The following is a 12519-nucleotide window of genomic DNA, read 5'->3' as shown; positions in this document are numbered from 1 at the left end:
GATGGCATTCTTTTCTCTGATCCTTTGCTGAAAATCAATGCCTCAACTTGGTGTTAGGTGAAACTGTGTTATTGAAAGTACCATGTATTTGTGCGAATACAGACTAACACGGCTGCTACACTGAAACCTGAAAGTACCATCTTTCAGATGACACATAAAGCCTAAAATGTGAAAACCTCTTGTGGGGATTAAAGATAGGATATCATAACATTCAAGAGATTGGAGTTCATAATACTAGTATCCTGGTCAAAAGCTAACTGAAAATAAAGTAATTGTTTCAGTCAGTCTAGCTGGCAATTCTTACACACCTACCACACAGAGGGAACCCTACTACTCTGCAGCATGTATCTTGTAACACAAGAGTTTTATCACACTTACTTTGGTATGTTACTGTTTTTCTGGGAATGCAGCTCAGGATAGAGGCTTCCATCTGTTGCATTAATCCATAAACAAGATAGAGACAGAGGACAGCAGTGGTACCACTCATTTTCAGAAATCCAGTTAGAATATAATCTATCCAGTTTTAATTCCTTGAAATTTGAATATTTACAGTCAGCATTTTCTGCATGGTGCTTGAAAATGTCTTGTTAGGAGGTCTCAGATGTAGATATCTATAGCTTTTAACATTTTATGAAGCTTGTGCAAATCAAAATAGCCTTTTAAATTGTTTTATTTGGAAATAAACTTTTCCACTAACATCCAATAGACATACCCTAAAATTAAAAGCAGTTTAAGATCAATTCAACTGATTACCTTGATTGATTACCTTCAACTGATTAAGCAAAGATCAACTGATTACCTTAGCTTTCATAACAAAAATGTATTCTGCACTCTTACAAGTCTTTTTGTTTGTATTTTACAGCTACCTCGTATATCAGTAGCCATTCCTACCTGACACTAGTCAACCTTTGTCTGTAGGTATGACTGTTTTGATCAGATCTACTGCATCCTGCAATAAGTAGGCACAACAGAGCTAACGTAATAATGCTGTGTGCAGCTTTCATTAGATGATTTTTGCTTTTGTGTGTTTCTGCCTCGGCTGTGTTTCAGGTCTTTGTTCCACAGTGGTAGACTATCTGAATCCATGGTCTCCTTTTGGGAGAGAAAGGATCTGAAATATGTTCTTTTTGCAGTTGTACCAAAGTGAAGGGAAAGGTGTGTGGGTAGGTGGGAAGCAGGACCGACATTAGATTGCTGGCGCCCAGGCCAGAAACAAAGGAGTCCAAGCCCAAGCCCCGCCACCCAGGGCTCAAACCAAAGCCTGATCATCTAACTTAGCTTCACAGGGCCCTTAGTAGCATGGGGCCCCAGGCAATTTCCCTACTTTCTACCCCCTAACGCCATCCCTGGTAGGAGGGCATCACTGGACAGAGCTCAAAAACCTGTGTTGTGTGAAGCCCACAAGGTCTCAGTTACTCAGTTGAAGTTATAACAAATGATCCCAGCCTCCAGTTCCTTCTCCCACCCATTTACTCCTTCACCAGGCACCATGCTGCCCCCGAACGGGTCTCTGGGCTGTGGGAATGACACCAGGATGGGGGCACCTCCAACAGTTTTCTCCTGGCAGGAGAAAGGAAGGCCAGGGCACGCTGGGGGAGCTCAGCTCTGGCCTTGCCTTCTGGCAACCAGGACACTGCCCGGTGTGTGTGGGGGGCCTTCCCCATCGACCAGCTCCCCGAATCCAACCCCCTTCTATGGCTCCGGGGGGGGCGGGGGCGGCTGGTAGATGGTAACGGCGCCTCAGCGACTAGCAAATACACAGCAAAGCTGGACCCAATGGAGCCCGCTAGACCCCCTCCCCAGGACCCCAATACCCCCGCCTCAATCCTCCCAGAGCCTCCCCACCCCACCTCTCCCTACAGGAAACCCCAGGACCCCCTCCATCAGCTCCTCTGCCCCAGGGCCTCCCCCCATCTCCCCTTCCAGCCCTCAGGGAGCCCCCCCCCCATCCAGCCCCCCCCACTTCACCTCACTCCAGCGCTGGAGCAACACCTCGCCCCCCCCCCAAACTGCCGCATTACCCGCCAGGAGACGGTTGGCCCCACGCGCCCCAGATTCCCGCGCCGCCCTTCCCCCCCCTCGACACCGGCCCCCGCCCCGGTCGCCCCGCCCCAGCCCCCTCCCGCCTTGCCCGAACCGGCAGCTGCGGGCTCTCCGGGCTCGCCCACCGCGCTCCGCCCGGGGCAAGCTCCGCCGGCAGCGGGGAAGCCATTTCCCCGGCGGCCGAATCGCTCGCCTCCGTCAAAAGCAAGATCAAGGCCCCCGCGGCAGTACTTGTTCCCAACACGTGCCGGGGGAGAAGCCTGAAGGTTCCTCCGTCTCGCTCCGACCCGCCTCCTACCATTGTCCTTAACCCTAACAAACCCCCCCGGCGGTGGAGTACAGCTAAATTGGTTAGTCTCTAAGGTCCCACAAATACTCCTTTTCTTTCCAAGAACTTGAATCACTTCATGAGTTACAGCGTCCCAGCAAACTAGCTGCCCTAAGGGCAAGGAGGTATATTTGCAAAATTAACCCCAAGGAGCATCAAAAATGAGGTTAACATTTCAGATTCACTTTTTTTTTTTTTTTTGGGCTTGCTGGCTGCAACTCCCACATTTAGGGCACCTGCGGCTTTCAAAAGTGTTTCAGCTACAATTTTTGCTTTTAGTCAGCACTTTTAAATTGGTGACACTATCAAATTGATCCGTGCTAAAGCACCGTAGGGAGGGGAGGTAGGTAACATGCTACACCCACTGTTTCATGTTCTCTATGTATATAAATCTCCCCACTGTGTTTTCCACTGAATGCATCCGATGAAGTGAGCTGTAGCTCACGAAAGCTTATGCCCAAATAAATTTGTTGGTCTCTAAGGTGCCACAAGTCCTCCTTTTCTTTTTGCGGATACAGACTAACACGGCTGCTACTCTGAAACCTATATTTACCAAAGTTTCCCTAAAAATGTGCTGTATTAGAACCCTAGGAAAATCAATTACAGATAAGAGACCTATTAGTCATCCACTCCACTGACTTAATAATGTAGGCTTTTTTCTCCCCTGCACTACATTTTCTAGTGTTTTGGCTCTTCCAGTTAAGTGCTTTAGGAGATGGTATTTTCCCACTCACTTCTTGCAAGATATTATTCAAGTAAAGTAGACCAAGTGGAAAAAGTTTTCCCTAGTATTTAGCACATTTCCTTTTCAGTTTTATCCCATCTCAGGTTATACACCTGAAATAGTTTCTCTTCCTTGATATTTACCCCATTCACATTTTTGTAGATTACAGAAATGCATATAAATGGTTTGTGCATAGGTTATGCATTTAGATACTCCTGGTCAGCCAGACCTAATATGTGGCAGAACGGGACAGAACACATCTGCAATCTGTATTTGATATGGGGGGGGGGGGGAGGAGAAGAGGATTTTGCAAGTTTGAGTTGACCATGCATTACCAGTAAGGAGGAAAAAGCTATGTAAATAACCTAGCTTTTGATCAGACTTATCATCATAGCAGGTGGCTCCTGTTTTCCACTGATTATACTGTGATTTGACTATGTAGCCTTGATAAAAGTCACAACATTTTTAACATAGATTATGTTCCTAATGCTATATATTGAAAAATGATTTTATTTGCTGAAATAACAGGTCCTACAATTCCTTTAAATGGGGAATGTTAGATGATTCCAACTGTCTAAGATGTTTCCACCCTAAGCTTCTGTCTGCTTGCATGTTTAAACCTGCCTCTGGAAATTTCCACTTCATGCATCCAACGAAGTAGGTATTCACCCATGAAAGCTTATGCTTCAATACGTCTGTTAGTCTATAAGGTACCACAGGACTCTTTGCCACTTTTGTCTGTGCTGGTGTTTTTAAAACTAGGACATGTAGGCAAAGTGACAAATGATTTGCATGCATCTTTTTATTAATACTCAAAGAGATAGTAGCTGGATAATGCTTCCCTTAGCTATCAGCCCTTCAGAGTTAAGGCTTCTGCTCATGCAGTAGTTCAAGGGCAAAACTGCAATCTTTTAAATACATTCTTCTGGCACAAAGCTTAACAGAACACATTAGATGTCACTGCTTTTTAAACAGCAACGACTTTACTGCCCAGAGCGAATGCAAACATTTTCCACACCTGCCCTCATTTAGCAGTTTACCCAAACAAGGTTCACAAAAGCTATGTATTTCAAAAGTAATCTCTTTATGTTGTCCTTAAATGTTTTCTCATTTAAAGTGGACTATTGCTTAACCCTGCAATCTGGCTGTGACTCACCAGCCACAGCCACGAGATATGGTGAATGAGGAGGATAGTACAGAATCTTCATGCATGCATTTTAAAATAATTTTCATCTTATATCTAAGAATGTATTTTTATGCATCAAAGTTTATTATATTTAGAAAGGGTCCAGACTTATTTTGGGCAAAATGAACTACAACTAACTTTAGCCACAGCAGAACAGAACATCAATACAAATAAAAACAGTGTGCTGTATTTAAGAAGCTTAATATTTCTGCATTTTTAAATGTTTATATATTAAAGAAGCTATAGATTTTTGTAAATTTTATAAACAGGAAGAAAAAATATTATTGGTATTACATACCACTTAAGATATGTTAGCAACTGAATAAGAACAGTTGTATTAGTCCAACACATCTGTTTCAAATAACAGTGCATTATTTGCACAGGAGATTCGTCTGCTCCATCAGGGCACCTTTCAAGCAAACAAATGAGGAATCTCCCTTCCCTGAATCTACACTTAGTACTCCTCACCTCCATGCAGCTACCAGGTGCTGTCAGTACAGAAGCAAGGGACAGCTCTTATACTGGGTTTATATTTCTTTCCCAAATTAACAAACACTGAATAGGCTTTACTTCTCTAATGACTCGTGTACAGCAACTGTTACTGATAAAATGTTTCACTTTGCTGTGGCTCCACCCTTCCCTCCCAATGGTCAGATTTTATTTATTTTTTTATATATAAAGCTATTTTTGCTTGTTGTTTGAAACAGCTCAATGTACCAGTGATAATCATAGAGATAAGGTTTGGCTCCTGGGATGTAGGAGCCTGGAACGTAACTCTCACATTCTGGCTGGTACAAACTGGTATTGGCATTCAAGGCAGAGGTAACACCATGGTGCCTTGTTTAATGCACTGGAACCCTAGGAAAATCAAGTAGCTCTGAAATAATCCAAAAAGCAACCCTGTAAATGGATGATTTTGTAGTTATATAACACTATATAATCCCAATTTCATGTATCAGTGCCAAAGAAGTGGTCATATTTCCTACACCACAAGCAAAACATCATTGAAACCAGAAGGAAACTGTTTACCTCTACATTTATTGCAGATTTTAAAAAGATTAACAATGCTAACATATTTATTTGTACTAAAAAGAAACTTCAGTTATCCAATAATATAAGCATTTATTACTAGCTTAGCACTACTGCCAATTTGCACAGAACAAAAACTAGCAAATTGCTCTACAAGATCATCAAACAGTAAAAACAACCAAAAGACAGCAGACACACCACTGAAGTTAGTTAAAATGTTCACTGATGCTTGTAGTCTTCATGGAAGAGAGCCTGGAAACTAAAATAACAGAAAAGAAACTAGTAAACAAGGCAATGTATCTGCACAATGTTTCACATATGTACCTGTATTTAAATTTTCAAATCAGAGCTGCCTGCAAAAGCAGGTTAAAATAAAGGGGGGAGGGGAATTCCTTCTGCAAAAGGAGAGTAAGGTCATCTCTTGGTAAAACAAGATAAAAGTGGTTCACAGAAACCCACTTGAGAGCAACACTGGAATCTTAGCACCAGCGCTGCTCTGCTGATATCTTGTCCAAAATTAAAGTTTGGCACAAGAAAGACTGACCATACTACAGTTATCCAGGGCAGCAGATTGAGATTCCCTTAGGAACTACTGTTCACATTCATTTTCAAGAGTGCATAATACTCAAGGAAATTGCTCTAAATTGAGTTGAAATCAGCAGAAAATGTACCATTTTCCAATCTGGATACTGAATTTTTCCAGACTGGATAAGTAGGTGTTCAGCAAATGTACCCCAAAAGGTACTGTGCCCAACCTGTTTAAACCAGAACAGCTCAGAATGGTGATCAGGGTCGAGGGGGCTGAGAAAATCCATCCCAACATAGTGTGAAGCCACACACTGATTTGTGTCTTTTTCTGCAAATAGCACAGCATGTAGTCAAGAGATTTTCTTCCAAAATGTAAATGTGAAAGAAGAGGTGAACTGGAAGCATGTGGGAAAATAAAATAAAATAAAATAATTGTAAAACAGCAACAATGGCAGCTTCATCAATGAAACTAAAAGGAAAGTTAAACCCATATTAGTGGGTATGAGAAATAATTCTGGGTCCAACACTATTGGTTCCAGAGCATCATTCTACAACAGACCATGAATGGTGGAACTCCTCTTTTTAAAAAAAAAAAAAAAAAGACGAAAAAAAGACTCCGTTTTTGCATTCAACACAATGTCCAATTAAGCATGGGAAAGGGAAAAAGTGCAGTGGAAAACATCTCCAAATAGGGACCTATCAGGTAAGTGTAATACTGCCAAATATTGTACCAGCTGAACTTAAAGGCAGTTTTTCTCCAACATGATTGTGCTGTTTATGCTTCTAAACATTTCCAAGCAAAGCCTATGGGATAAATCTTTGTAGTATCACTAAATATCTTGAATAAAGTATGATGAATCAGGCAAGCTTTGAGAAAATACATTTGTATTTATGGTCCTGAATGCTCTAACTTCTTGTAATGTAAAGGTGCAGAAGCATGACGTTCATGGAAAAATTTAACTGTACCAACATGACAATCATTTCTATATCTGCTATTTACTGTTTTTAGCAGCCATGTGCTTTCAAGCTATTAAAATTGAGTGACCCGAAAAGTTACACTGTGGCATGATATCGTAGCTTATTGCTTACGCACACACACACACTCAGAGGAAAGAGAAATCTTGCTTTCATAAACTAAGTAAACTGATTTTACAGGAATGGAAAGGTTTTGGTGCTAAAGAATGAAAATTAAGATACTCCCTCCATTTCAATTTCAATTGGCAAGTTTATTTATTTTTATAAGGAGGAGATGACTGTCCTCTGCCCAATAGGCACATGTGAGTTGATAACTAGAGATCAAGTTTTCTTGCATATTCATCCTTTAGGAATGCCAGACACTGCTGCTTTACTGTAAGGTACTTGTATTGACTGTACCGTAAGCTGTCTGCATTACAAGCAGCATGGTGCCAGATGAAATCATTAACAAGCCTGCACGCTCTGAGTAAGCCAAACATACATCAGATCAAGACAAATTCTCTTTCAAGAGGAAGTAATCTGCCATTGTCACATAAAAAAAGTGAAGGCTCAACTATTTTTAGAAGTGTAACGATGGAGAAAAAGAAGCAGGCTAAAAAGTGCAACTGATATTATTAAATTGTCACTTCAAGCAATCCAATCATGGATTCTTTACTGACATGCAAACCTGGTGAAAGACGAAATGATCAACTAGACCTTGAACATTTGTTTCCAATACTACTGCTAAGTTTGCCATCATTTCTTCGGAACTGCTTCACCAAGAATGCATTTTTTTTGTTATTGAAGCACAGAGTATACTACTGGAGACTCATCTTTGATTTAATTAAAGAGAGAACAATGGAATACAAAGTTCTTTAACAATTTCAGGTTTTGTTTCATTTTCCTGGAGTCTTGCAGTCAAAGAACTTCTGAAGAGCAATATTCAATAGAATTAGAAATAAGCTGACTCCCTAAAGTGATGCTCTGATTACAAAACAGATCTTCGGCTTCCAGATCTTCTATATTTGACTTCCAATACTATTTTAAAACATAGTTCCAATCTTCTGCAGAACCCAAGTTACACCTTGTTCGCAGATTTATTTCTTTGAGAGGAAGAAACTATACAAGATTTTATTGAGCAAGACCTGCAAATTCACATAAAAACAAGTACACTTGAAATTGGTACTGCTTGCTACAGTGAAAATATGAGCAGCTGAAATTTTTGTTAGGCAGTACAGTTGGGTGTTCTTATATGGATTCATTATGTTAGTCCTACAAAGGTAGGCATGGATTCCTACATGCGTGCATGCTTATTTTAAAAGGTTTTGTTCTTAAATTGTTCTATGAATGGAAAAAAAATATCAAGAACTGCTTTGTCCAGATCATACCAGCAGTTCAAAAGATGCAGCCATTCAAAAAAAGCTTAGTAAAATAAAGCAACATCTGGTACTGAGGAAAACCGTCTCTCAAAGAGATCTGAATTTGAAAATCTTCTCAGCCTGAGAAAGGAGCAGATTGGTTTTCCAGCTTATATTTTTTGTGCTGCTTACATTGTTTGGAGCAAACCATCTTGTCACATAGTAGGCATTCTTGGCCAAAGAGAAAGGTAAACAGGCACATCTGAGAGCAAATCAGTTGTTTCTTCCTCAGAAGATGACATCCAAGTTGTCAGCTTGCACATCTAAGTACAAGGCTAACTTTAATCTTGGAAAATGTTTTTGGTACATTAGTATTCAAGTTCACTGCCACAGCACGAAGTGTTCTTCATACTGGCAGCATGCCGAAAACCTTTCACACAGCAGCTTTTGCATGTCCACGTTTTCTAGCAAACGAGTCTCTTGCGTCAAACCTAGAAAGTAAGATGTTGGGTAATTCAGCAGTCCAAAGTAGTTCTGGATTTTCATGAAATAATAAAAACCCAGATGCATTTGTGGAAACACAGTAACACTTTCACTTCTGTTCAAAGGAAGGCTTTTTAACTGCAGTATTTTAATGTTTGCAGGAATTCATAAACCAGACTTGTCCATTGCACATACCTATTTACTTGCTCTTTTCTGCCTGTACATTTGTATCATTCTTTGACGGAAAACATCAAATGTATCTTCTTTATTTTCTTCCCCTGCAGCACCCAAGCCCTCCCCTGCAGAGGTAGTACCCCTAGGGAGTAAAATGGATAATTAGCACAATTTGATTCAAACACATGATTTGACAAAGTGCAGAAAAGATGTAAAATAACAATAGTTTCAAAGGGAGACAGTTACAGAGTAAGGATCCAATTCAGTTTCCTCTGTGTCCCTTAATATGCCAGGCCAACTATGTATAGCTTTTCCTCCCCGCAGACAGAAACAGAAAAAAGCCAAGGCCATGTGATATTGCTGAGTAAATGGAAATATAGGTAGTTATCTAGATCAATTTCACATAAACTCCTCTGGGTTGATCACCTGGTTCATGACACACATGGTCCCTATTCAAAATGATGGCACCCCAAAGTATCATCGTTTTTAAAGTTCAAAATGGCACAGAAACCACCAGATCTCTTGGGAACAAAGCCCCCTGCCTTTATGTTGGAGAAAAAACAATTAGAGGGCAAGTTATCAGCCGTGAACACAACCACAGGGTCTGGTGAGCTATAACTGGGCTTGCTGTGCCCCAAGTGGAAACTCAGACACCATAAGTGGCATCAAGAAAGAAACCATCCTCATTATCCGATTTCTGTACTATATAGCCGTGGCCACATAAGCCAAGTAGATGATCATATAGCCTTGGAATATTTGCACAATCTTAACAGAAGATTGAGCCTTTGCAGTCCGCAGGGATTTCTGTGGCTGCAACCAAGTCCCAGGAAAATGTTTTTTCCTTGCAATTCCTCAGTATTAGAATCTGCCTTGGGAGCTGCAAGATCAAGTTAAAAACTCTGTAGGAAGAGCATAAAACCACCTAACAATTCTGTGGCTTCCTGGTAGGATAGGCCACTGTCCAAAATGTGCCTTTCTCCACATGCCCCACAGAAATATGCCATTCCCATCCTAGTTCACCAAGTCACCACTCTCACTGCATTAAAAATCTTCCCAAAGATATTTCTGTGATACCCACAATAGGGAACAAATAAATGTGTCTGTAACATGTCATAGCTTAATCATTCCTCTGGACCTCCCAATGCATTCCTTTGGTTTCATCTTTTAGGTTGTCAGTACTTCAGGGCAGGGACTGTCTTCATTTTCTGTCTTGTACAGTGCCAACCATTGGTGCTTAGGTAATAATGGATTTGTGAACCAGGAAGACTTTATTGTAGATATGATAAGAAGTAGAGTCCCCCTTCTGGGATAACTTTCCGGGCAAGTGACTGATCAGAGAAGTTCAAGATTAGACTGGTTATAAGAGTGATCATCTGAAGCCATTCTACCTTCAGATTTTCCTTCCCTTAGTTCAATCTCAGGATTGGCCAGTTCCACAGCTGTGACAAATCACTTCTCTGAAATGGAGAGAGGAACACAAGACCACTAGGGGCTTCCCATAACTGAACTTTCTGTAACTACTGGCTCCAGCAGGAGGCATCATGTTCCCCATCTCTTATCTCTGCTATGGAAGAAGGAAGAGAAACCCAAGAGGAGAAAGGGGATGTTATTCTCAACATTTCAAAGACTAGCCATTATCTTTTCCCTATCACAGGCAGGCCTCAAGGTTCTGTTCCATCTCCACATACAAGAAGATTGACATGTCTGTGTGCATCAATCCTGGAGGCAAATGCTCTTGTTGCTGTAACACAGCGATCAAAGGCTACGCTAACATTACATTGGACTGTCTCTAAACGCGCACACCTACTACTTCTGTCCATTTCTCTTTGATGAGACAAAATTACCCAAACTGTGGGCCTTCTAACCACATCTCAACTAGTACTTGTCCACAGAAGAGTTGATGGTTTCTAAAGCATGCAGCATTTCCAAAGAGAGGGCCATGGATCACCTTGAATAGATGAAAAGCTGCACCAGACAGCAATTAAGGTCACTACAGTGATACACAAAAAGGTAAATTGCACAGGACAGCCTCACTCACATTAAGATAATCTCAGATTTGGGCCTGAGACATGCCTCCAGAGAGAAAGGAAAGAGCACGGAGACCATTAAAGAATGCAGTGCTTTGGAGTTATCTAAAGACATAGCTGCAACTCCCTCTGTACATTAGACCAAAAACGACAACACAATTTTCCTGAGAGCTGTGTACAAGGAGTACGTACACAAACTGTTCTCACTTGTCTGCTATGGGCAAGTGCCTTTCCATAAGTGACAGAGCAGCTAACTTTAGTTGAAAAAACAAAAGCCAACAGCATATTTTCATACCTAAAACACTTCTCTTTAGAGAGGATCTAAACCTTCTTCAGAACCTGGTAGGTTCACAGCTGGATTGACCAAACAGGCTTTAACACTCAACTATTAATTGCGTGCTGAGGAAACCAAGAGGCTGCATGTGCTCTTGGCTTCTCCAAGTGTGTTGGGATGAGAAGTTCTGGGAGCTAAGGATCCAGTATCTTGGTAGAGAGTAGAAAGCTATAGACCATATGGGGTACGTTCCCATAGGGCATTCCCTTCTGAAGGAAGGAGGTGGGAGACTAAGGTGGTAGGCCACCTAACCACAGGGTGTCCCAGAAGTACAAAGAAACACACACTTGGCTAAAAGACACCCAACTAAATTAACTAATTATGTTGAAGAGAAAGATGGGAAAAAATTTACCTAAGAAAATAAAGAGTAAACCAACAAAATATTCAGCCAGCCAGAGTTTTTCCCATATAGTTGGTGGAGTGAAATCACAAGTTCTTTTGTGCTCTTTGTTTCTATCTGCAGCTTGGAAGAACTATAACCTACTATCTGGGCTGGAAGAGGACATTGGAGAAGACATCCTTAAAACTTAGAAAAGATTGTGAAATGCATACATTATTATTTTAAGAGAAAAGTATGCTTACCTTCTAGGAGATGCACTTACCTCTTTGCAGGATGCAGTGGAAAGAATCTTAAGTTTATAGTGGAGACGGTGTATTACCTTAACACATAAGCACTGTGTGTGGAACTCCTGTGAACTCTACTTATATGTTACAATGGACACATCACTGCAATATCCAGGCACCAACTGGAATTCTGCATGCAGACAGCTTGCAAGGTAAAACCTATTTGTTTTCCTTCTAACGGAGCAGGGCACCCCTATGTTATTACAAGGCTTCCACACACAGCAGGGTGCTCTCCAGAGTTTAGGTGGTGTAAATACAGCGCCTCAGGAAGCATTTCCTCCCAGCCTTCAGCAATGTCCATTCAGATGGCAGGAAACAGCCTCCCCTTAGAACACCAACTTCCACCCAATCTGATTAGTAGAGACATGAGGCCTCCAGTCTCAACTCTGACCAGCCCAAGGAGCAGACCAAGAGTGGGAATACTACACAGGACCGATCCCCTCAGGACAGGACAGGGACCCACAATTGCTACTAGAAGCATAGTATTTTCCAAATATGTCTAATATTTTTGCAGTTTGTTCCCATTACATACACTTTCACAGGCTCTTTGATTCCTTTTCCTTGTGAACCAAGACCACGTCCTTCTTGCCAGCCCATCTTCTGAAGCATCTGGAAACCCACATTCTTAACTGTTAATTTCTTGTGTAAAAAGTCTAAGTCTTTTGGTTTCTGCAGAGAGAGAAAGCAGGGGGAGAGTTTTTGATACAAAAAAGCAGCCACCGATTTG

The 12519-nt window shown here is 41.3% G+C and overlaps 1 protein-coding gene across 8 annotated transcripts in view; it reads right to left on the bottom strand.

Moving 5' to 3' along the window:
* SUGP2 (SURP and G-patch domain containing 2) overlaps nucleotides 1–12519 on the bottom strand; it is a 28219-nt gene that overhangs the window by 3145 nt on the left and 12555 nt on the right. For 2 of the 8 annotated variants that reach the window (XM_073324157.1, XM_073324160.1), the window contains exons 8-9: nucleotides 12325–12461; nucleotides 8829–8949 (exon numbers count right to left, since the gene is read on the bottom strand). In XM_073324157.1, coding sequence (XP_073180258.1) covers nucleotides 8829–8949; nucleotides 12325–12461 — 258 coding nt within the window. Of the gene's footprint in view, nucleotides 1–511; nucleotides 531–2890; nucleotides 6234–6425; nucleotides 8950–12324; nucleotides 12462–12519 lie in introns of those variants that run through there. The other 6 variants (XM_073324163.2, XM_073324162.2, XM_073324161.1 and 3 more) reach the window with 5 other exon arrangements.

This window comes from Lepidochelys kempii, chromosome 25 (genome assembly GCF_965140285.1).
Source record: "Lepidochelys kempii isolate rLepKem1 chromosome 25, rLepKem1.hap1, whole genome shotgun sequence".
NCBI classification, from domain to species: Eukaryota; Metazoa; Chordata; order Testudines; family Cheloniidae; genus Lepidochelys; species Lepidochelys kempii.
Note: the sequence above shows the minus strand (reverse complement) of the source record. Positions and strands in the feature narration are given on the sequence as shown.